General features: G+C 38.7%; 1 protein-coding gene across 1 annotated transcript; it reads left to right on the top strand.

Moving 5' to 3' along the window:
• The first annotated feature begins 10,562 nt into the window (after positions 1-10,562).
• LOC131692312 (fatty acyl-CoA reductase 1-like) lies at positions 10,563-23,914 on the top strand. Its single transcript, XM_058979295.1, has 5 exons — positions 10,563-10,821; positions 10,886-11,277; positions 21,899-22,441; positions 22,505-22,630; positions 22,684-23,914. The coding sequence occupies exons 1-5, from the start codon at positions 10,618-10,620 to the stop codon at positions 22,904-22,906; spliced, it is 1,488 nt and encodes a 495-aa protein (XP_058835278.1). The 5' UTR covers positions 10,563-10,617; the 3' UTR covers positions 22,907-23,914.
• Positions 23,915-24,509: the final 595 nt, after the last annotated feature.

Raw genomic sequence — 24,509 nt, 5'->3', positions numbered from 1 at the left:
GCAGTTCTTAGATTCTGGTGGTCCTTAGAAGCTGGTAGCAACACGGCGCGTGCTTCAGGTGGCGGATAGATAGGATACCCTGACGACTGGCAGATTGCATGAATTTTTGCTGTCATTATTCAACTAGATCCGTATCCTAGATGCAGTATCCATTTGAATGTATTAGATTTAAGTGAATCAGCCGAATTTGACGAACCATCATCCACGCGGATCAAACTTCCAAATAAAGTGGCTATGTTCATAAATATTTGATTACCTCCTTCCGCAAGTCTTATTAGGTTGACGGTATTACAAACAAACATCAGTTATCAACAATTAATATTAGTCAATTCATAAATCTTCATTTAAAGTTTCATATTGTATTGAACTTAATTGTAGCTTTTCATGTTGACCTGTAACAGAAAGTTGCTTTATGATGTAGGCTGCAACACGCCTCCTTAGTGGTGCATCGATGAGGCTGAGAAGGCTTATTGGGACTTTTTTATGTTTCATGCGTTCCACCTACTTTCACCTGACCAAACCAAAGCTCAGCCATTCGCCTAAGCTGACCAACTCTGACGAAAAATCAGGACACCTTTCAGCAACGAAGCGTAATCGTTCACCAGTCACCACACTCAAGTAACTCGGAATACTAATGTTCTTACGAGTCGTAAGTTCACCCAACCTTTACTAAATTAAGGTCTAATTAATGTGTTGTATGGTGTTTCTTTCTCGGTTACACTCAAAAACACACGCGAATATGCAAACGACTACACAATTATAGACACGCATTACAATACGCGAAATGAGAAATGCACTAGCATCCGCAACACAAACGCCCACGCCATAAAAAGAACGCCTACTATAAAAAAATACAAACGCTCGAAGCTTTCGCAATCTTACAATACCGATCGTCAAAACGATCCCTCACGTATTCCTACACCCTCGATCTCGCAATTATATAAACGTCCCAGCGATTATATTAACGTCGTAGCACTTACGAATTTATAAACACCATGTGCCAACATACAAGCACCCGCTTGCACGCGGCCGTAAACGGCGAGTAATCGGTCCTATCCGCTTAAGGGGACCTTCTCCTGAATTCGGCGGAAAATCAAGCAATATTTAAGAATTTTTTGTGGAAAAATGAAAAGACATAAGAACTTCTGCTTTTGAATTTTTATTCCCCAAGTAACCACTAAGCCGTGAAAATGGCATCAATTCGGTTCTGTAGTCGTCTTTAGAACAAGGATAGAAGAGCTTATAGGTTCAATATCGTACTTTAGTGCTGCTTAAAGGCCATTTTTGGTGAAATATTCGGCATATATACTCCTATTTTTCACACCGCACCTATGGAGATATGTCAAAACTAAAGAGACTAGAATAACAAAGAGACGCCATGTTCTGTTTGGAATTCCAATTCTACTGTCAATGTCATTCCAAATGAACAAGAGAGTTGTCAATCGTAAATGTTTAGCATTATGTGGCATTGGTTTTAAGGAAGTATTGTTATGCAATTCATTAAAATTACTAAAGATTTTAAAGATAAAAATTATATACTCAAACCAAATTTGTTACAATACCATCGTGTTTAGAAACGCTAAAGAGAAAAGGGCTTGGTTTTATGGAAGCACGAAATTCAGCATGAGGGTAACGAATACCAAATGATGCAAATAATAATTTGGTGTTGCTGCTGCAAAATACTCCTGTGGATATAACTATGTTTTAGCTGGTCGAGGAACCCAGCAGACCAGAAGCCGCATCGGATTTTTATATTGGTTAGAAGAAACAAACGGAATAACAACAAACAAGTTTGGTGAGGCTTGCACATTTGCAGTGTTGCCTGTGACCTGTAGGCTGGTTGCTAGTTGAATTATTTTCACTGAATTAAGATGGCGTCTCTTTGTTATTCTAGTCTTTTTAGTCAAAACAATTTGTAGTGGGTAGAACCCACTGATTCAAAAAAAACAAAACAGGGAGGAAAAGTTATTTTTATCGTTCTTTCTTTCGTGGTCTTTCTGTCACGTGCGCAGTTGTTTTTTCAGTACGTCGTAAACGTTAAGGCTCCAACTTCTGCTTTTAGAAGATTTGGGGGTTACTTTGCTCTAGCATGCTTGCCATTTGATCCATTTGGGCTTTGGCAAATCTAACTGACATTCGGGTTATCGGAAACACTTTTTTACCGCTACAATAACTTCATTGGAACGTTGCGGGTGCTGTCGAATAGGAAATCGGGAGGTTGCTACAGACCCGTACTCAAAGAAATTCTTCACCAAATTACGGATTGTCTTGTTTATAAGCGCCGAATGCCTGCCATATTTTTACGATAAGCACGCACAGTGTTCACTATTGCGATCGTTTTCAATGTAACCCAGTAAAGTTCAACCGGAAATTAGCCGGAATTCCGGCTGGTTCTAGCTAGTATTCCGGCTCCAGTGACACAACCGATTCAAGTTAGAATCAGTTGTGTCACTGGAACCGGAATACTAACTGGAACCAGCCGGAGTTCCGGTTGAACTTTACTGGGAAAGCGCTACGATTCCAGCGCGTTCTTTTGGTGTAAATCGACTCGTAGCTAAAATGGCACTAAATGACGTTTTAGAATTGTGTTTAACTGTATCTGACACTTCGAAAGTTATTATTTGCAAAATAAACCTGCTCTGGAGCATGGATAAAATTGACAGAGCTATACACACAAAATAATATCCTTGTAAATATCACAACAAAACTGTGTTCAAAATTACTATAGTTCAAAATGTTCACAATAACAAAAATTAAAGTCATTTTAATAGCATTATAGTAAAAAATACTATAATCCCATTAAAAATCTAATGGTAACGCTAACAGTTTTATCCAGTTAAACCAACTATTTCTTTGGGTTAAAAATTAATATATTGGCTGTTGAGTTTACTACGCGTGTTTCCGAAACCAGGTACATTTTTCTCTTACATTCTAAAATTTACTACGTCTATGGTTAAGACAAATGTGGTGTACCGATAAATTTCAACTGACTACATTCTCCTTTAAAATATACTACAAAGGTGGTAATTTTTGGTAGTATGGGACGCTAAGTTTGCGCCATTTTGATAAAATCACATTATTTTCGTTCTGCGTCTCGCGGGGTTCTTTTGGAAGTTTATTTAATTAAAAAAAGGTTTCCTACAAAAGTATCGAACAATATTAGAGACGACACCCTTACCTTTTCGTGGATAATATTGAAGGTACTTGCATGATTTTAATAATGGTTTTAAGAGGAATTATTTTGGTCCATTTATTTCCTTTATTGCAGAACAGGTCCATGATCCGCAATTGCAGGATCTGATTTCCAGATGGATTCTGTCATTATTATCCTATAATATAGTACATAATCTGTACTACAGAGCACGGTTTCCAAGTTTAGCATTGGACGATGTTTTTCGGTGGTGAAATGGAACGGTCACAAATTTGCACTGCAGTAGAAGTCTGTCTTGCAGTCTCAAAGCGTTTAATCAGGTCGGCAAGTGCTTCGAACACATGTCAGTATGACCCGCCGACGTTTTTAATTAAAGTCTCAATAATATTGGAGTCTTGAAACATCACCCTCTGCCAACTTCCTGCACAATTAATATACGACCTTATTCGTCGGACTGACAAAAGAAAATTGTTTTTCAACATTAAATGTTGACAAATTTTGTAAAATATCAGAGTCCCGATGTTTCGCACAGGAAACAGCTCAGATGATTGTCGGTTATATGTACACAATATAAATACAAGCAAGTTTATTAAAATTGAAAAGTATAAGAGGTATAAATTTGAAATAATTGAGCACAAATCAGTGTTTTTATCATGTAGAATAGATAATCTAGTTGTTACAATAGGGATCTAGTGTTCTAAGCTCATAATTCCTAAACGAAAAATGTAGAAATTTATCATTTAAATACTTGGTTGCTATTCTGACAGTAATAGTACTGCCAGAATAGGAACCAAGTGTTCAAATGACGAAGTACTACATTTTTCGTTTAGGAATTATGAGCTTAGAACATTAGATCCACAAACTTTTAGTAAAAATCATAGCAAGCGGGGTCAAATTTACTATGAATGGACGTTGTAACGGGAATACTGCAGCTATAAATTTAACTACCTTTATAGTAAAAGGGAATGCCATACAAAGAAAAAAGGACTACACACATTGTAAAAAATTCAGAACACGCATATATTTTGATATGGTAAAAATAGCTATTTACATCGTTGCAGTAAAAGCATAATATTATCAGCTGAAAATTGTGGGCACATTGTAATTAATTTAACCCTCTGAAATAGTAATTTGAACCGCAACATTATTTTGTGTGTAGTTAAATTTGACAGCTCGAGATTTAAAATGTTGCACATAGTGCAGAATAAAAAGGGGGAAACATTTTCTACACCTAAATGAGGTTGTCAAAAATTTTCAAAGCAAAATAAATGGATAAAGATGGAATCGATAACGTTTTGTGTCATGATTTGTTTGGGTTATTTCATGATGTGGATGTTTACGTTTCAAGACTATGACTGTCATACTTAATGTAATAAGAAAAAAACTAATTTTAAAATATCGACAAATGTTCAAACCTTTACCAAATTGTGGTTATCGCAGCTGTGAATTCTTCATAACTATCCAAATGTCAACTTTTGAAATGGTTCGCTCTGTCGGTTAAATTTTACCATTCGAGAGAAAATAACTTTCGAACAGCCTTAGAAGAAAAGCTTTGTTTTGGTATTAACTAACGACGCTGAATCTTTCTGGATAAAGACACGACACGTCAATCATTTGTTTACCATTTATCTGTCAGTGTCATTCCAATCAAACACGAGACCTGTCAATGGCCCTCGTTCCAGAAGGATTCGAAGCGATTTTCTTCGGTCTGCGGGCTTTTGACAGGTCTCGTGCTCGATTGGAATGACACTTACTTATAAAAAATAAGAATAAGATAGAGTTGGCGAGTATTTATCCAGAGGGATTCAGTGTCTTTAGTATTAACAGTTGCTGTTGTGAACAGCCCCACTGGGTTGTTCGCCACTACAGCCATACACAGAAAAATAAAACAACCCGCAGAATAAGTTCTTTTAACTTAAATTTGTGGGTCAAGGCGGACAGGTTCAACAGTGGATCTACGTCGGCTGCGAGGAATAAAACCGGAACGAACACGAAAAACTATTCGCGAAAAAAATAGACACGCGTTTACAAGCAAACGTTTTATTAAGGTATAGCAAACATACATAGGTAGGATAAGATTACTCTTCCGGTGCGCGCCAGGGTTGCCGGTAGTACTGAGAAACATGCATAGTTACCAAGATGTGTATAGTGACGAGGGGTACAGCGTTGTAATTCTCTATCAAAACTTAGGTAGTTTTAAGTCTTGCGTCACTTTCGCACTTATTAGTGTTGTCAAAAACAAAGAGAGAAATTTCTGTTTTTTGAAAAGGGCCAATAAGCATGCTGTCAAAATTCACTTTGAGGGGAAATTCCGGACAAACCATTAGCCGCAGACTATAAATCTTAGCAGTAGACGAAAGAGAAAACTTTTTCCTTCCATAAAATGTTAATATCCGTTCTCGGAGAGTTACGTTTTGGCCGCAATTTTCTCTCAAAGTGAATTTTGACAGCATGCTTATTGGCCGTTTACAAAAAACACGCGTGAATTCGTCTCAGTCGAGGTCTTCCATGAAATAAGGTACTTTTGAGTTGTTTGAGGTATACTCAAAATTAGGTAGATTCAACTTAAATTTAGGCATATATAATTCAAGGTTGAGTATAAAAAACCTGTCAATAAGTTGTGGTTTTTGCGTGGTGAAAGGGAAACTACCTTCAACACGGTTTACCTAATGTTACCTTATTCCACGATACCCCGAGATTGAGTCAAAAGAGCTCGACTTTTGGTAGTTTTTCGTATCCGTGTAGAGTGATGCATCTTGGAACACGCCAGTAAACAGACTCAGGTCAATCTGTCAGAACTGGCATTCAGGCGAATGAAGAAAATAAAAACAAAAGAGATAAAACACTTAAAGCGATAGTAGTGAAAGGATAGTGAGTTTAAATCAAAAGGATAGAGGAGGTGGTTTAAGTGGCTCGATAGTGGAAGAAGTTAATACGGTTGAAAGCAAGTAAGTTTAAGTACCGTGAATTTGATGGAATACCTTTGTATCTAAAACATATCTTTCCACCACAGGTAGTTATCACAGATAAATTACACCTAATCTAGTAATCAAGTAAATTAGTATTATTACTGATACTTTAAAACAAGCGGTTAGCACGGTTAGAAGTCGCATAGGTACGGCAAATTATATATAAAACTATAATGTGGCTAAAACATAACCTATTACCACAGACAGCTATCACAGACAAGTCAGACTCTGTAGTAATATGAAGAAGAGGAAAATAAGTGGAACACCAAGTAATGTAACTGCAAATTAAATTGAACAACAATTGACAAAATCCAAGATTACTTGATCGATTTGGACACCTTCAAAGGATGGAAGACCTCTAGATCAATAACCACTGCATGTACTGCCACGACCCTAGTGACGTAGATGATATGGTGCAGTGTGGTATTTGCAAAATGTGGACTCATTTCCGTTGTGCTGCAGTTTCGGATGATATTAAGGACGACTCTTGGAGCTGCGCAAAATGCTGGGGACACCAAACGGGGAAGGGGTCAGAAATGCAGGAGGATCTGTGAGTAGTGCGGTAACGGCACTGAATGCGTCGCTACGACAGCTGGAAGTAGAGCAGTTGTTACAGGAAAGAGCTTTAGCAGAAGACCGCGTATTATGGATGGTATTATTATGGAACAAAGGCTACAGCAAGAAAAAGACCTTTTATATAAGGAACGACAGCAGGAGCGGGAGTTCGAAAACCGTCTGTTAGAGCAAGAGCGAGCAATGCTGGGAAAGCGTTTGGCAGATGAGGTAGCATTCAAAAAATAGGACAGGCGTTGCGTCAACAGTTTCAGGGGCAAATGGAAGCCGTTAAGGAACTTGAAGGTGACGAAGGAGCTGTAGGTGGTGATGATTTTGAAGAAAGCAGTCAGGCGAAAGAGCTTTCGAGCAAAAGATAAGTTCAGAACTGGTTGTTTGAAGAAGGTAGAACACAGGGAAAACCAAAGGATATGATGGTCGATCCACGGGGAGCCTATCCCAAAGAATGAAGGCAAGTCGTCGAAAGGAAGCCTACGAGCAATCTCTCCATAGAGGGTAGAACGATGGAGGAACGAGAAGAAACCTCGTACCAAGAAACGGAGGAAGAAGATGAGAATAATTTCAGCAAAGAGGAGCTTGAACGGTTCGCGAATCTAATAAAAGGTCGTAGGCGAAACGGGTTTGGCGCGTGAACCGGTCGGGTCTACGAAGGCTGGCCAGGCAGGAGCGAAAGGAAAATTCAGAACTGGTTGTTTGAACAAGGCAGATCACAGGAAAACCCAGAGGACACGATCGACGAACCACGGCGAGTCAATCCCGAAGGATTCAGAAGGAAGATGAGGAATACGATAGTTATTTCAGCAGAGAGGAGCTAGAACGTGTCACGAATCTACTAAAAAACCGTAGGCGAAACGGGTCGGGGCACGGACGGGTCAGGCCTACGAAGGCACAACTGGCAGCTCGCCAGGCTGTATCTAAACATCGGCCGATATTCAAAGCAGAGCCAGAAGTCTGGCCATTCTTCATAAGCAGTTTGGAGTACACCACAAAGGCATACGGATTCTCTAACTTGGACAACTTGAAACGGTTGCTGGATTGCTTGCAGGGAGAAGCACTGGAGGCCGTGAGAAGTCGTCTCATTCTTCCGGATTCAGTTCCGGATATCATAAAAGACTTGAGATATTTAGTTGGTAAGCCGGAGAAACTGTTGAAAAGTCTGCTTGTGAAAGTGCGGAGAGAGCAACCACTATGAGTAGACCAGCTAAACTCGCCCGGATAGAATTTTACAATAGCATTTACCCTACAATCAGAATATATTGGCTTAAATACCCTACAACCAATCATAAAACAATAAATATTATATTTATTACTGTTTCAACATTGTTCGATACAAAGTTCTCACAGTAGATTTACAATAAAATTTCATGTAACAATAAATTTTACTGTTCAGCAAAAAACTTATACAGTAAATAACCACAGATACATAACCACCCACCTTTTTTTAAATTTACTGTAAAAACGTTAAAGTTTATTGTTTTTGTATTGTAGCATAACACTAAAACTTACTGCAAATTATTGTAAAATTACTGTACTGTCACAGTGAAAATCATGGTTTTATTACTGTACATTTCTATTCGGGCGTTCATACACTTCGGTATAACGGTTAAACAACTCTGTGATCATCTAGAGGAAGCAAAGATGACTGATCACCTCAACAAGCCTATGCTGGTGCAGGAGATCGTAGACAAACTTCCTCCAACCTATAAATTGGAATGGGTTCGCTTCAAGCGGAGCAAAATTGGCACTCCGCTTAGAGTGTTTACGGAATTCATAACCGGTATAGTTTCCGACGTGTCCGAAGTGAGCGAGTTCTCAACCGTGGATTTGGAAGATCCGCCCCGCTTCAGTAAAATGCGACCAAAGAAGGAATTTATGCATATACACTAGACTGAAACAGGGTTGCTATGGTTAATAATAAAATCCACTTGTTTTGAAGTCATGCTGTCATTTTAAATATATTTGTGGTTGGGACTGTGGCCACATTTGCAATTATGGCGCCAGTGACATATTTTTTTTTTACAATGGAGAAGACCTTTATGTCCTAGCCCAGTACACGTGCTATTGGTAGGGTCCAATCTACCACACGGGGTGCACTGGGGGCGTGTCGGACTCGAATGGTGACCAGCCATTAATACCGACTAAACTCCATTGGGCTCCGCCATCATTCCTCCCAGGAACTACCTCTCGGTATTACTTCTGGGGGATGGCTGTACTAAATGTACTCATTCACTCTCACTCACGCGTTCATACATCCTGTATGAGGCTTACTTGGGTGCTCTCTCAATCGCACTTTGATTCACTCTCAAGCACTCCCACATGAGGCTGACTTTTGTGCTCACCTTTTACGTTCCATGCGAGGCTGACTTGTGTGCTCACATTACTCGTTCCTTGCTAGGCTTACTTTTGTGCTCGCCCCACCCATACCATGTGAGGCTGACTTGGGTGCTCACCCTATCACCTGATTCACTCTCAATCGTGCCACTCTATTGTACCTTTGAGCAAGCATATGGGTGATAGACCTCTAGTGAAAAATTGTTCCCAAACCTGAGGGGTAACCCACCAGCAAATGAGTGTTTGGGACCGTGAATAAAAGGTGGAGCTAGTGTTCTGGGAAAATTACCGAATCGATGTTTTTTGAGGGAACTCTCTCATAGTGTTATGTCTGTTAGTCTGTGTTAGTATGTTCTGTTAAACTGGACTTATGTTTTTGTTTTTAAATGAAAGTAGCTCTCGAAACTCATTTGTTTAAGGATATTGTAAAGACAGCTTCAGTGACTTGAGTATAAAACTGAAATCAGCATTAGAAAGATTTTATCGACGATTCGGTTCTCTTAAAGCACATTGCCAAGAATGACTCAATTTTCCTGTAACCAGTATTGAGTTCTACAATATGACGACACGAGTGAGCTCATGATGAATGAAGTTCATGTTTGACAATTCTTGGTGGTTTGTTTACTTTGTCCGTTGCGTGAGTGCGAGTGCAACGGGTGCTCATCTGTTACATTCGAACTCACGTATCTCCCATGTAAACAAACCACCGAGAGTTGTCAAACGAAGTTCATCCGGCTCATTTTGCGAGGTTATGTCGGTTGGTGTAAAGCCTAATTATCGAACTGTCAAAGAAATCAAAGAAGAACACTCGAGCTCATTTGTTGACGTCACCGTAACGTATTCAATATCAAATCCTTTTTTTGCCATCACAGACTTTGCCAATTCACCACATGCATTAACCGCTTGCATTGACCCCATGGTTGCTTGTGGGCATCGTTGCAAGGCTACAGCAAGATATTGATTTGAAAAGAAATTAAGAAAGGTAAAAGGTTCGCTGCGATAGCGCTGATGAAATGAATTTAAGGTTCAACTAAGAACGCCTCAATAAGCGGCCATCATGGAAAACGATAAAAGCAGTTTTTTCTCACACCGTTGGGAAAAATTTTCATGAAAACGAATCAATGTATTCGGGGCATCGGTAGAGTATTACTGATTGATTTTCATGAAGATTTTTCCAACGGTGTTTTCCAAGATGGCCGCTTTTCCAAGTTTTCTCAGTTGAATCTTAAATCTAAACTTTGATTACCCAGAGCTACATTACATGAGCTAGGTAAATATCCCATACCATATCGACCAGGTCGATTTTGTATGCAATCGACTATTAATATAATCATATTCGATTAGATAGTTCAAAAATTACAATAATATGACAAACCATGTGTTTCATGCATTTTTCATGAACCAACCGACAAAGGTGTAAAACGAATAGAATCGTAAATCGCTTCTACCGACCAGCGATGAATGCGCGCTTCTATCGATCGTTTACAAAATTATAAATAATTGCTTACGCCCCTTGGTGACACCCAGTGCCTAACGAACTTGAGGGCAGCCAATTTGGTTCCGCGCTTGGTGCTACATACAGTATCAGAAACGATGAGTTCCGTCACGCTACAAGGTATCCCGGAAATGTTTGTTGGTGTAGATGTTTTTATCACCGGAGGTTCCGGGTTTATGGGCAAAGTGCTGATCGAGAAGTTGCTGAGATCATGTCCTGGGATAGGTCAAGTGTTTGTGTTGCTACGACCGCGAAAAGGAAAATCCGCTCAGGAGCGGGTCGAAGAATTAGTGCAAGTTCCGGTAGGTTATCCGTTGTGATATTCCACTGAACGACTGATTCTAATCCCAAGTGAATATTTTCTAGTTATTTGATAAACTACGCGAACTACGTCCGAACGACTTTCAGAAGATTGTTCCTATTTGTGGTGATTGTTCCCGTCTGCAGATGGGCCTGGATGAGCAGAGCAAAAAGCGACTAGAGACTGTCCAGTTTGTGTTCCACGCGGCGGCCAGTGTTCGGTTCGACGATCCTTTGGTGGATGCTATACTGTTGAATACACGAGGAACGCGTGAAGTTTTCAGATGGTCAAAGACTTTGAAGAACCTCAGGGTCTTGGTGCACATCTCGACGACCTACAGTAATCCGGAAATTTTTGAGATCGACGAACGGATTTATCCGGCGAAAATGGATTGGCAGAAGGCGATCGAAATTGCGGAGAAGATCGACTCGGAAATCCTGGAAGCGATGGCTCCCAAGTAAGTAAGATCGCAGTGATGTAGAGTTAAGATTTGGCAAATCAGTGCTCAATTGCAATTAGTGTTGTACCTCATCGTACTAGTTCTTAATAGGTTCATAGCTGCACGATTTGATTTGACCTTCAGATTGCTATTCGTGAACAGAACCTGTTCTCTTGAGGAACTCTCTCGTGAAAATGTAGCAAACTAGCTAAAGAGTATCCAATAGAATAGAATAGAATGTATTCATGCGTTCATAAAAAAATCTGAAAATAGTCAAAATGGTCGGAGTTTCTTCTCATTTACACGGAAACCCGTTAATTACGGAACTACCATATTGCCGTTCTTGATTTTTTGCTTAGTTGATTAAACTTGAAATGGCTGATGTAACTGATTTTGATGATATTTAAATCGTTGAAATTAAATTATAGGTGTGAAACATTAGAATGAGTTTCAAATTATTCGGTTATAACCTCTTTTATTAAAATTGCTTTATATGTAAAGAAAAGTTTTTGTTCGATTTCTAACATGTTCATTTGGATAGGTTCACTCCTTCAAACAATAATAAAAAAAAGAACTCCTGTGCTTACTTCCAGAGACATCACTCAGCATCAAACACAAAATCCGTAGAATCATCCGCACACCACTGCTGCACGGTTTTGGAGTAGTGGTGTCAAGTCTGTCCAAAATATTGGTTTTTGATCATGCTGTGTCGAAAAAATTTCACCGTTCATAGTACCCTTTGATCACGAATGCCATAAGTGCATATGGCCTACCTTTTGAAGCGGTCATCCACAGCAAACTTGTCCTTATCCGCGAAATATTTTTTTTTTGATTCAGTTCATTTATTTGGTAAGGCTAGATTACACGTGAAATATTGTTATCCCGCCAACTGCTTAAAATCCTCGTTGATGTAGGTCTAATCGTCAATGACGCAGCACTAGTATTTCGTTAGTAGCGTCGTGTAGAGTTTCCGGGCACGCGTTTTGGTTACGTTCTGCTGGTTTGAAGGATATCAGATCCGTTGATTTTGACTTGAACCCACCAGAATCTGAATTTTTTAAATTTTGAGTGATCCGCTACCATGGAATTATTTTCACTATCCTCTGTTAATAATTTTCACTTTCCTATGCTAAATTGGAGCTTTGGGGTGTACTTTCAGTAACTTCACTTGATACCTTTTAGTTTTACATCAGGACATACATTATGTGATAGCAGCATTTGACTATAATGAACGGAATAATTATACCAACTACTGGGTCTATTGAGTTCGATGCGTGTTCCTTTTTCTGCCAGCAATAATAGAAGTAGCTACAAAAATGAAATTCGTATATACACATGACTAAATTTAAACATGTCTTAACACTAGTGATCAGAAAATGTGATAAGAATATCATTGAAACATCTTTCCCTTATAATGTGAGCTTAAAATAACTTTTTCAGGAGGTGCTTTGATCCAGACAAGTGTCTAGATCCGGACCCTCGGGTCCAAACCGTCACTGAAAAAAATCCAAACGTTAATTCTATTTGCTTCAAACCGCTTAAAAATCATATGAAGAAGAAATATTATTGTTATCACGTGCACACATACCTTCTATGTGTCAACTGTATAAACTATGTATGCACACACATAAGTTATATGTGCATATTGTTATAGAATGGGATTTTATGTGCCAAATAGTTATGAAATGTGAATGTAAGATTAATATTTCTTATAAATACACACATTAGGTTTATGTGCCAGCAAATAGTGTCTATATGCCTGCGGTAATTGCAAAAATCTATGTGTAAAATCAATAGGCATAACGTTTACTTTTTTTTTAGTGGTTGCTCTTGCTTCCCGTATATGACGGGAAGGACTGTACATGTTTTTTGCAGCCGCTACTTCGCTGTTGATATCCGAGTTAGAAAACAAATTTCAATTTAACACCGACCGGAATACCACACCACTATTCCGAGTGGGTTTATTTCTGTTTGTGCTTTGAAGTTAGCCGAGAGCCGATCTTCTAATACGAATTATGTCGTATAGGGAAAATCGAAACTCGTTTTTATCCACATTGTGTTCGCTTTGCTTGATGAGCAACACAATGACAAGCGATATGCTACATACTTCTAGACAATCCGACGCGATAATATTTATTGGATAAGAATTGTTGAAACATGAGTGCGACGCAGAGAAGATTTTATTGTGTTGGTATTGCCGTGTAGGGATTTTTTTGCTAGGACTGTTTACGTATTAACTGTCTTGCTATCAGAGCATTTTTTTTTCTTATTACCGTAAAGGTATTACGGCCAAGTTTTGGGAGTATCAAATTGAATCATTTTCCTCTGTATATATCTCTATTATTCTTCAACCATTTTTTTTTTAATAAAAAGTACCTTGTTGAATGTGGAAAATTCTCAGGAACAAAATGGAAATGGATTCGTTGCCAAACAACCTATCTTCCTTCAGTTTGTTCTTTAGGATTTTTACGTTCGACAAGGTACTTTTAATAAAATTTGATTGAAAAATATAAGAGATATATGGACGAGAAAATGATTAAATTTAAAATGAATGACAAAATGCCCTAGAACCCCAACTTCTTGTATTCTGACAAATATCACAAAAGTTCCGTTCGATTTCACATTTGGAAAACAAAAGGAATTTTTTAGACAAGATGTCACAAAACTCCAGCTTTTCCGAAGATACTTTCATTAAAGATTAAAGAAGATACTTTCATTAAAACGCTAAGCTTTTCTTCATTGAAAAAAAGTATAATATATAATTTTACGAGTGCTACTTCAAAAGCCATAGCATTTAATTTTTTCCCCTTATATTTTCCTATAGTGTCTATATCAAAAACTTCAAGCGAAGTGGGCGGGATCTAAAATTGTCAAATGCAACACAAAACCACGTTTGATCAATTTAATATACCCTAAAAATCTTGATTTATAACAAAAATTTTTTTTGTAGGATTTTCGGCGTGAAATTTTTTTCTACGCGGTCATTTATCATCCGATTTTTAATTCTCTCAGTTTTTTTGGAAAGAGGAAATGACCTTTCCAACGGTATGCTCTTTTGTTAAAAGTACTATGTGGGTTTGGGACAACATTATGAATATAACCATTATTTTGCGATATATTTTTTCATTAAAAATATACAAATTGCTCATCATTTTTATTATTAAGCGTCTTTGTTTTAATAGAAATTTAGAGAGAACATTTAATTTCGCATCCAACGACCTATTTATGATCAAAATCAGTTGAACAATACAGGGTTAGTATTTTTCCAAATTAGGAACACTTAAAGGGGGTCCGCCGTATTCGATCTGCCATTTTGAATTTTGAGAAACTGACTTCAGATTCGTAATCAGTAATGTTCAATACCATTAATTCCATGTAGCATTGGTAGAATACGAATAATACATCGAAAATGTTCTAAAAATTTAATCATGATTTTTCAAAACTGCGTACAATCTCATTTGAAAACGGTTTTGTTTAAAGATTATTTTTTGACCTCTCGAAAGAAAACATTTTTTGACGGCGCCGGTGTGGTAAGCGTGACCGCCACTCATTCCAGTTGGTCTGGGTTTCTATCCCAACCGAGGTCGTTGAGATTTTTCTGAGGTGAAAACATCTGTGGTCACGTCTACCTTCGGAAGGGAGGGATTATCAGCGATGATTGGTCCAAACAATTCAACCAAGCACCGAGCGTTGCTAGGACCGCCTCTTTGCATCCAATGAACTGCGACGTACATATAAAAATAATAATAGGAAAATAAGCAATAAGCATAAGAAAAAATTAAAGGGTTGTGTACAGGACACGACCACGGTGACATTAAAAATATAGCTTTTTTATCTATCACACATATCGACACACGTTCTTGTTCACTCGCCTGTTTTCATATGTTACAATTTGCTATATACCCTCCCCATTAAAACATAATTTATTGAAGGTCTTTTAACGGTAATCTATTAATTAATCAAGTATCTCACTAGGTGATTGGCATTATCTGGCTGATCCATCTAGTAAAAATAGGCTGGTCTGTCCAGAAAATATATTCAAAAGAAAAGTTCCATATTGAGAGCTGTGATGAGGAAACTCACGCCCGCCAACGGAAATATACAGATTCTCCATAAAATATGAAATTTCATTTTCCATTTAAATTTTCAATAATGTACTAATGAACTTAAGTAAACAATCTTAAGTGTAAGTATTTCTTGATCGATTAGTGGTGGAAAAATGAAATTATTTGATAAATTACATTGTTATGCAACGTTCGCACTACCAGTTAAAACGGGTTTTTATGCTATCTTGGTGACATTTTTCTTGTTGCTAATTATTAAAACGTGTTATAACTCTGTAGTGTAAACATTGTATTATTAAACTAATTCTGCAGCGTTTTATGTTATATAGGTGTTTTATGTGGTAATAGGACTGACATAATTATATCTTCAGTACAGCGGTTTGTTTCATAATTTAAAACAGATTTATTTTAAAATTTAAATTAGTATACCCAACCGTATTTGTTGTATACCTTAAAACGCAATTAGAACTGTGTTTTAAATACATAGGGTAGGACAGATATTCTGACTGGTTAAACTGGAAAAACAATTTTAAGTCCAGTAACGCTTAAGACATGGCTTGAATTTGAATCGAAAAAGAACACCCGCTTCAACTGCTGCTGGGACGGTAAGTTCTGTTTTAAAATTTTCCGTTGTGTGCAGTACGAAACAAAAGTGTTTGAAATTAGAAAACAAAAAGTTCTGCTGGGAATGTGATTGTTTCCGAGATATACCCTCAGATTTTTCACGCAGGGGATACAGGCCGTGTAAATGAAAACCGCGTAAATTTAAAAAAACGCGTTAATGAAAACCGCGTAAATTTCAAAATCCGCGTAAAAAACCTGAGTGTACTCTCCTATATAAAATACTACGCTGCTGAACAGTGCAATAACTACAGAAGCACGTTGTCAGATGCCTTACTGATAAAAAACATATAACCGAAATATGAAACATGAAAACCAATTGGCTCTTTACCCTACGCAGCTACAAAGCGCCGTAAACATGGATTAACAAGTTACAACGCACACGCATGCATAAAAATAAATATATTTTTTTCAAACGCAACACTCTTCAGCAGCACACACCGTATTGAATTAAATCCAAACCACCCCGCCCACCCACTTTGCAAATCATTCTGTGACACCATGCTGGTACCCGACAAATCCGCACACGGCCACCGCTGCCGAAAATGCATAGCGTCTACCGCTTATTGTAGTGCCCAGACGCTGCAGCCATGATCTTACCCGTTCGACATAAGAACAAAAACTGATTCAAACGGGTACGCGTCACCTCTATTTATAAACTAACCGTATATGGTTTAGTCACTTAGGTGCGAGTGTGTGCAAATGCCAACGTTACCGAAAATCGATAGCGCTTATTGCATCGCCCGGAGACGACGTTGCTCGTGTGGGATAAGAGCAACAACTGATTTAAACGGACATGCGTTGCTTCTATTTATGACTTTTCGTGTTTCATTCAGCAACTAAGCTGCCCTCTTTTGAGGGCTGTGTCTGAGAAATCTGCCTCACGAATGGTATTTTTCCCGTTTTTTGTGAACTTTTTAATTTTACCAATTTCCAAAAGTCTACTTTTATTGGGGAGATATTAAATTATTACCAATATTTAAGTTAGGTGTTTCTGAATCGGTTGGTGTATGAATGATTAAAATCCATCTAGTAATATCGGAGTTATAAGCGTGCAAACCTTACATAGTTTCGTTACATGGGAGATAGTTTAGATTTTAGAATGACACCTAGCCCCAGATAGTGGAGTAAGACATTTTTAATGTCAAAAAAATCGTCAGTTTGCTTTCTGACCTCGTAGTAGTTGCTATGTTCCGTCAGCTCGAAGCAATATGTTCCATGACTGCCGCCAGGCATCATTTCAATGATGTACAGGCGCACCAGTTTTATGCATACAATGATCACTGGCCACAGAAAAAAACAGTACGCTCTTTCTTTCGGAGCTAAATAAACGCCAGCGAACAGGTGGGATAGTTAGGTGAGAAAGACCCTCTTGCTCTTTTCCTCTTTTCTGGCAAGCAGAAAGTAAGCAAAAGCTTAGTAAAGCGAAATTGATGCTGGCAGAGTTTCTGCGAGCATTTTGCGCGATTTGTGCGAGAAATCTGGCAACGAATTCGCTCAAATGCAACAACCGTTTCTGACAGAAGCGGTTAAACCAACCGATGCTGCTCACTTTTATCCAGAATCCAGTCAGAAATGTACGGCCAAGATCTCTGCACGTTTCCTGCCACATCTTTTTCGGATGTTTTGCTCGATTCGTGCTAAATTCTACCAGGTAGGAATTTCCAGGATCTTTGCACAGTTTATGTCCCAGTTATGCCAGGGTTTTGCTCGGTTCCTGTCAAAATTTGCCAGAAAACGCGAGCGAAACCGAGTTCGCCCTAGCTCAACTAACCCGACAGGATACGCGCAGAAATCTGACAGGACTGCCAAACCAAGACTTACAGAAATCTAGCAGAGCGGTCTCTGCCAGAAAATTTGCTCACTGGGTTCTAATATGTGTGGCGTTCTCATATAAATTCACCACGGCGCGCGCTCCAGAGTGCACTGCGAATGAGTGTGCTCTTTTATTAGTTTTCTTCTAGCAAACGGTAATGTGGCTGCGATTGACGATTTGAAGGAGATTATGTTGGTTTGTTGAATACTAATATAAATTTCTGTTGATGGTTTGATTCTGGGGGCAAACTGGGAAACGCGAAACGGGATTTTCAATTTACTTATTTTGTTTGCGAACTTCACTGCTCTACAAGTGAAATGTTCCGTTAAAAGTAATGTCCAGGTACTACATTTGTTGTCGATTATTATCATACGTGACAATTGCAGGGTTATTGCGAAGAAGCCTGGTTGGTTAAGGTTTGAATATATTATTTTTATAGGACATTCGCATGGAACTCTCTAATGTTGACGTTGCACGCGCAGATGCCCTTCTACTGGCTTTTAACTGTGGAGTGAGTTTAACTTCCAGTGAGTCCAAATAGTATTTGTTATCCGATTTGGCCTTTTATTTTATAGTTTATTTTATTTGTGCATGTCATGCTTTAAAGTGGCCTATTTCTAAAATAAAGCAGCTAGACGAATGTCTTTTGATCCCACTACACATATGTGTAATGAAGTATTCAATAATGTGAGTAGTAAAGGCAGTAATATCCACTTGAAAATTACCCACTGGAAACATAGGAACAAACCTAGCAATTGAATTTTGCCACACATGTGTCTCGGGCGGACGTTTGCAAGATTCGAGGTATGACCGAAATTTCATTTGCATAAACGCTTAAGTGATGTACGTGTAAGTAATGCAAATATATAAATAACAGAAATACTTGATAGCTGAATTTAATGCAACCATGCAAAAGATAGTAAAAATTACAGCATTCGAATTACCAGTCTAAGTGTATTCAACTTCACTTCGGTTATGTCTCTGACATTATCTACCCATCTTTTTTGGGGAAAATATGGGAGCTACTGAGTGCTTTATCTGACAAATCTTTCCAGATTACCTTGGTGTGGGTCCCTTCTCATTGCTCCATTCAGGACTCCTTAGTTAAGGTTAAGGTACCCTAGAAGGTGACGTTTATGAAAGACCAATTTGCTTCAACGATTTTTTCAGTATTACTCATCAGAGAAACCTAGAAAGTCGGCAAACTTCGTGAAGCAATGCCGAACTAGGAAAGTGGCTACATTCCATAGTCCCTAAGGTATCGACGGAGCCTTGGTTCAAGGGGATAGATGTGGTATCGTGACTTCATTCGTGTGATGTCCCGACTCATGGAAAACCATTATACGCTGGATGCACATCTCCGGCGTATTGGGCTCGTGGATAGTGGTGTCTGTGCTTGTGGCGACGGCAATCACGACATCGAGCACATTGTCTGGGCGTCCGCCGAATACAGTTCCGCCAGGTCTCGGTTAATGGATACCCTGCGGGTCCGAGGAAGACCAACCAACGTCCCGGTTCGAGATGTGCTGGCAAGCCGCGATCTCCTCTATATGTCTCTCGTATACACCTTCGTAAAAACCATAAATATACAAATTTAACTGCCCCTTCTTATTTTTCTTATCATTCTCAGAAGCACCCTCTTTCACCTGTACCATACACCTACGATGGTTTGATGCGACTCCAAGGCGACACAAAACATCTCTGTCGATTGAGCCAACAAACACGGGACCTCCAGCACGAACATCACACGCGCAACTCGATGTGTAGCCGATCCACATCTGAGCCGTACTACGAAATCGTCTGGAGAAACCTCTGCCGTCTTGAGGAAGTCCACCCGGCGTTCGAGTACACGATTCTTCCTGATGAAGGTCACCCGAGTCCGTAATCTATACCGTTGATCTCCCGAACTGAAACTGAATGTTAATAATTTTCTCCCCCCTGACATCTCCTCTGACTTTTATACCCAGAAGTATAACTTTCGAACGTCTGTTCGTGGCTGTGGTCCGTCACTATCTAATTTTACGATGGCCGCCTTCTGTACGACCATAACAAATCGACCATCTTGTCGCATAGCTGTCAACGATGAGCAGCATAACCTGTGCACACGCAAGAGGAGAGCGGTAGCTTAACTAAACCCTAGGCTAATTATACACAAATGTTGAACAAAAATTACTACACCTATCTGCACAAAATTAACAGTTCACAAACGCGAAAATGAACCAAAATTTATAACTAAACGTGAACGGTACAAAACAGCTGTGAGTATAATTTACATAAACAAATACACTCTACGGAGTGTATAGCCAAAACTAGATATATTTCATCCCATGGGGTGGGCATAGCGTAGTTAGCAAATCGATTGCCATGTACGCAGCGCACCAGGGTTCGAGTCCCGACATCGCATTTTTCTTTCCTTAACCCTTTCATGCCCAACTTTTTTCTGGTGCATCTAGGGTTCCAAAACAATTTTTCCTTGAAAACGGTTGGGTTAAGAAACACTAAAAGCCTTTTTTCATAAAGATAGGTGCCTCCCTCGCAGTGCTAGTAGCTGCTCTATTTTTACCTTTACCTTTTACCTACAACAGTCCAATTGCGTGGAAAACGTAACCAAAGACAGTCTAAATTGATAAGTTTTGTCAGTTTTCAATAATATGGCAATATAACAAAGATATATGAAAATTTCATTTTCCCTTGTTAACGTAAACTGTTCTTGGCAGCACTGCCTCATCGGCATCAAATCAGACTAATTGCAACAATTTCAGTTCTAATACTGATCCTTGTAACTGTTATTACTCAAATGAAAGGCAATGGTCATATTTATTAATCTTAATTATTTTTGTGAACAAATCTTGTCTCAATCAAAAGTTATAACTGTTTAAAAACGTTGTTGTCCTCAAACAACATGGGTATGAAGGGGTTAAGGTTAAAACCTCTATAATCGAAATAAAAAAATCACCCAGTGCTAAATTGTCACCCTGACGGGTTACAGACGCAATCGGCCGTTTTACGCACGATTGTACGATGTATATGTATAGGAAATGTCACAAAACATAGACGCTTTTGCGCATAGCGGCAGTATTGTGCTCCTAGGAAAAACCGAAATCGTTTGGTTCGTATTAGACAAAGGCGATAAAGAGTGTGGTAATATGAGAGAAAGTTAGTTAGTATTGGGTAATCTTCGCGTGACATAATTTATGATTGTGGTATCCACAATACCACTTTTAAAATCATTTTTTATGTTCCCTTTTATACTGTCGACAGCACTCCCGATTATTACATCCAACTTCAAAGGGAATCGGGTCAGTGAACCTTCGGAGTTTCGGCTAATAAAACAAACGCACTGTTTCAGGTTCAATAAACTTATGCCGCTCGAGTCGAACTGAGCGGTATTTATTTGAAATTATTATATATATGTTTGTTTACATTTCGATACTGCTCGCCGCAGTATATAAGAGCACTGTATAATGGGTTTAGCTTTTGCTAAACCCTTTCATGAACATAAAACCGATAACCGGCTGTCCGGAGTTCAAGTTGTTTCGATGAAACAAACTATCGATAAACGGTTATCCAGAGTTTAAACGCATTCACATCTAGAACATTTACGTATCCTACAGACAATAAACTATTAAAAACTGTTTATGCACGAAAATATATTCTCAGTTGCATCGATTGCTTGAGGCGAATCCTGACTAACAGCTAGCCCAATCCGTGATACTTATGGGAGTGTCACTGAGTCGGGGCCTTCCGTTGAGTAGGTTCCACATCAACACTTCCTTTCTCGTATCCCAAGTTACGGCAAAGATGGTCGTGGCCCGCAATGGTGGTTCTCAGGCGAAATTCTCGCTTCGACTAGATCAATTATTATTCCCAAACAATGCTCTTCAAGTGGTTTGGGTGGAAATGAGAGTCATCAGTCTGCAATTTACGAAGTATACCGTGCTTACGTAACGCATTTGATGAGATCTATACCTATACTAGGTCACTTGAAATGTACAAAATCACTGTAACACCGTGCAGTAGAAGTAGCTGGCATACTTGCGGCCAAACATAAACTTCGTTTTACTTATATTTATAGATTAAACGATTTTTTTCTTAAACCCTTATGTAAATTTTAATTTCACTTTAATTCCTCCAACAGGCTAACCAATTTCGCTCCAAACACCTACACTTTCACGAAGGGTCTTGCAGAGCAAATCTGTTACGATTACCACAAGGAACTGCCGTTGGTCATCTTTCGCCCATCGATTGTGACAAGCGCTGAGACGGAACCGATACCCGGTTGGATTGAAAATTTCAATGGACCGGCAGGGCTGATGGTTGGCGCAGGCACTGGAGTTTTGCGTACGAGCTGTATGAACATGGACAGTAACATGAACTGCATACCGGTGGATGTGAGTATCAAGGCAATCCTGATTGCTACCTGGCAGAAGGCCAACGAGGCACCAGGGCAGCTGACGATCATCAATTCTGCCGCGGAACCAAACAAAACGGTTGCCTATAGGCTGCTGGAGACGGATGGGATAACCATATATCACAAGGCTCCATTCGAGCGGATACTGTGGGCTCCTGGCAGTCACAACACGAGGTGTGTCTATTTCTACTATCTTCTGTTACTTTTGTGTCAAGTGATGCCTTCGGTTCTTATCGATACGATGTTGCGAGCGCTAGGGAGAAAGCCATTGTAAGTTATTTATAATGATTGTCGAAATCGGACCTGGTACTAGTGAAGATATTTTTATTTCAGTTTGATGAAGTTACAACGGAGAATCTTCCACGCACAAGTCTCGCTGCATTACTTCACAACAAATCAATGGTCGTTTGTAACAACAAATTTCCGAAAGCTTTCCACGATTCTGTTGGAGAATGATCGGTAAGTTTTGGAATTTTAATGATAGCGCCAAATCACTAGTTTTTTAATTACAGGGCTAACTTCAACCTTGATTATATCGTCAACGGCGTAGTGGAGTATTTTCAGGTTTGTCACTTGGGAGGGCGACGACATCTCCTCAAGGAATCGGACGACACGATTCCTGCAGCGAGAAATAAGCTGGAACGGTATAATTTCTACAACCAAACCCTGAAGTTTAGCATTTTCTCCATTGTTTTCTACATTTTGTATAATAAATATTATCATTTGTTCGTTTAGTGAAATGTTAATTAGGTGCTATTTAATACATTCATGAAGATTGCCACATATTCGAATATATGCACTGTATCTGATAAGCAAACATTACAAAAAATTACAAAAAATATGTTGAATCCACCGAGCCGTCTGATGAGATCTTCTTATAACAATAATAGTGTTCATTATCCGCAATTGTACTCTTTTTATTTAGAAGAATTCAATATACATAAAACATAACAAATATTCAGATTTATGCGTCTCAAATATATCGTACCTTATCAAAGAACAAATATTATTTGTATATTGTTTTAATATTTAGGGCAGTCGCGTAGCCAGAAATTAGGTTTGGAGGGGGTTTTGATAAACATCGTTGATTTTTCCAAAATGTCTCATGTAAGTTGTAAGTGCTAAAGTATTGAAACAAAATTAGCCTAACGGATGTCTTTTATAATTTCTTTTTTAATATGTCACTTAAGTCAAAGTATGAAAACACAAAGTGCACTTTTAAAGGGAAACAAATGCTGGAAAACTTTTCTAACGGTCAAGATCACATAATTTCGAAAGCGTAAACTTTGGAGTTTTAGCAACCCAGAGGAAGCTTTCCAACATAAAAAGCGCATCTTTTAATGTAATAATTTTGGTGGTTAAATCTCCTACAAGTAAATGTGGAAATTTAACTCTCCAAAAATAGTCTTCAGCAAAGTTGTTGATAATGTCATTTTGCACAAGCGGAATTTTTGTGAAAAATAGAAATATTTATTCAAGATGAGTAAAAAAAACCCGTAGTTGAAAATATATCTTAAAAAATCAACGTATTTTTACATAGAATGTGTATGCAAAGTTTGCAAGAAATCGGTTAAGTAGTTTTTGAATGGCAGGTAACACCGCAAATCATGTTATTTTCCAGAGACGTTCTACAAAAAGCTTCGCACCAAAGCATATAGCATGTTATTGAATTGATACATTATAATGTACAAAAGCTTTGATCAATTCGCTTCACGCAAAGTTCTGAAAAAATCGCAAAAAAAGTATTTTTTATTTCACACTGAAACCCTTATACCCCCCCCCCCCTTAATTTAATCAAAAAGAATTAAAAGTAATTTTCAGCAATGAATTCAAGCTATGATATGTATCAGCTCATCAATAAAACCATGGGTTACTACAATGATCTTTGTGATTTGATCTTCTGATTCGGCCTTTTGTGGTTTTCGGCCTTATGTGATTCGGCCTTTCGTAGTACTCCCCTGAAAATTAAGCATGATATTCACGGTCCGCGCGATCTTTCAAGAACATACGTGAACATGCGAATGGCCACACGGTTATAAATTTATCCACGCGAAGTCATATACACACTAGCAGACGCGACACACACGTTAACATACCAACACTTGAGCTACATCCACGCACAACTACGCCAGCGATCTCACAAACATGAGCACAGTCCGGTTATTTAGTGAACGTTTTAGCTCTTATAAACTTATAAACGCGGTCCCAAGTGCTGACCTACAAGAACATAAGTTTGCGCGATTATAAATCGGTCACGTCCGAAGGTTCCTTGGGATATGGGGAATCTCACTCTCTTCTAGCATTCAGCACGTTAACCCATTATTGCCCAACCTACTGT

This window comes from Topomyia yanbarensis, chromosome 3 (assembly GCF_030247195.1).
Source record: "Topomyia yanbarensis strain Yona2022 chromosome 3, ASM3024719v1, whole genome shotgun sequence".
Taxonomy (NCBI): Eukaryota; Metazoa; Arthropoda; class Insecta; order Diptera; family Culicidae; genus Topomyia; species Topomyia yanbarensis.
Note: the sequence above shows the minus strand (reverse complement) of the source record. Positions and strands in the feature narration are given on the sequence as shown.

Bases quoted from the DNA above. Each gene is read 5' to 3' on its own strand.
- LOC131692312 (XM_058979295.1), top strand. From the start codon at position 10,618: ATGAGTTCCGTCACGCTACAAGGTATCCCGGAAATGTTTGTTGGTGTA. The intron at 11,278-21,898 runs GTAAGTAAGATC...TTCCTCCAACAG, and splicing joins CTGGAAGCGATGGCTCCCAA to GCTAACCAATTTCGCTCCAA. The intron at 22,442-22,504 runs GTAAGTTATTTA...TTTTTATTTCAG, and splicing joins GCGCTAGGGAGAAAGCCATT to TTTGATGAAGTTACAACGGA.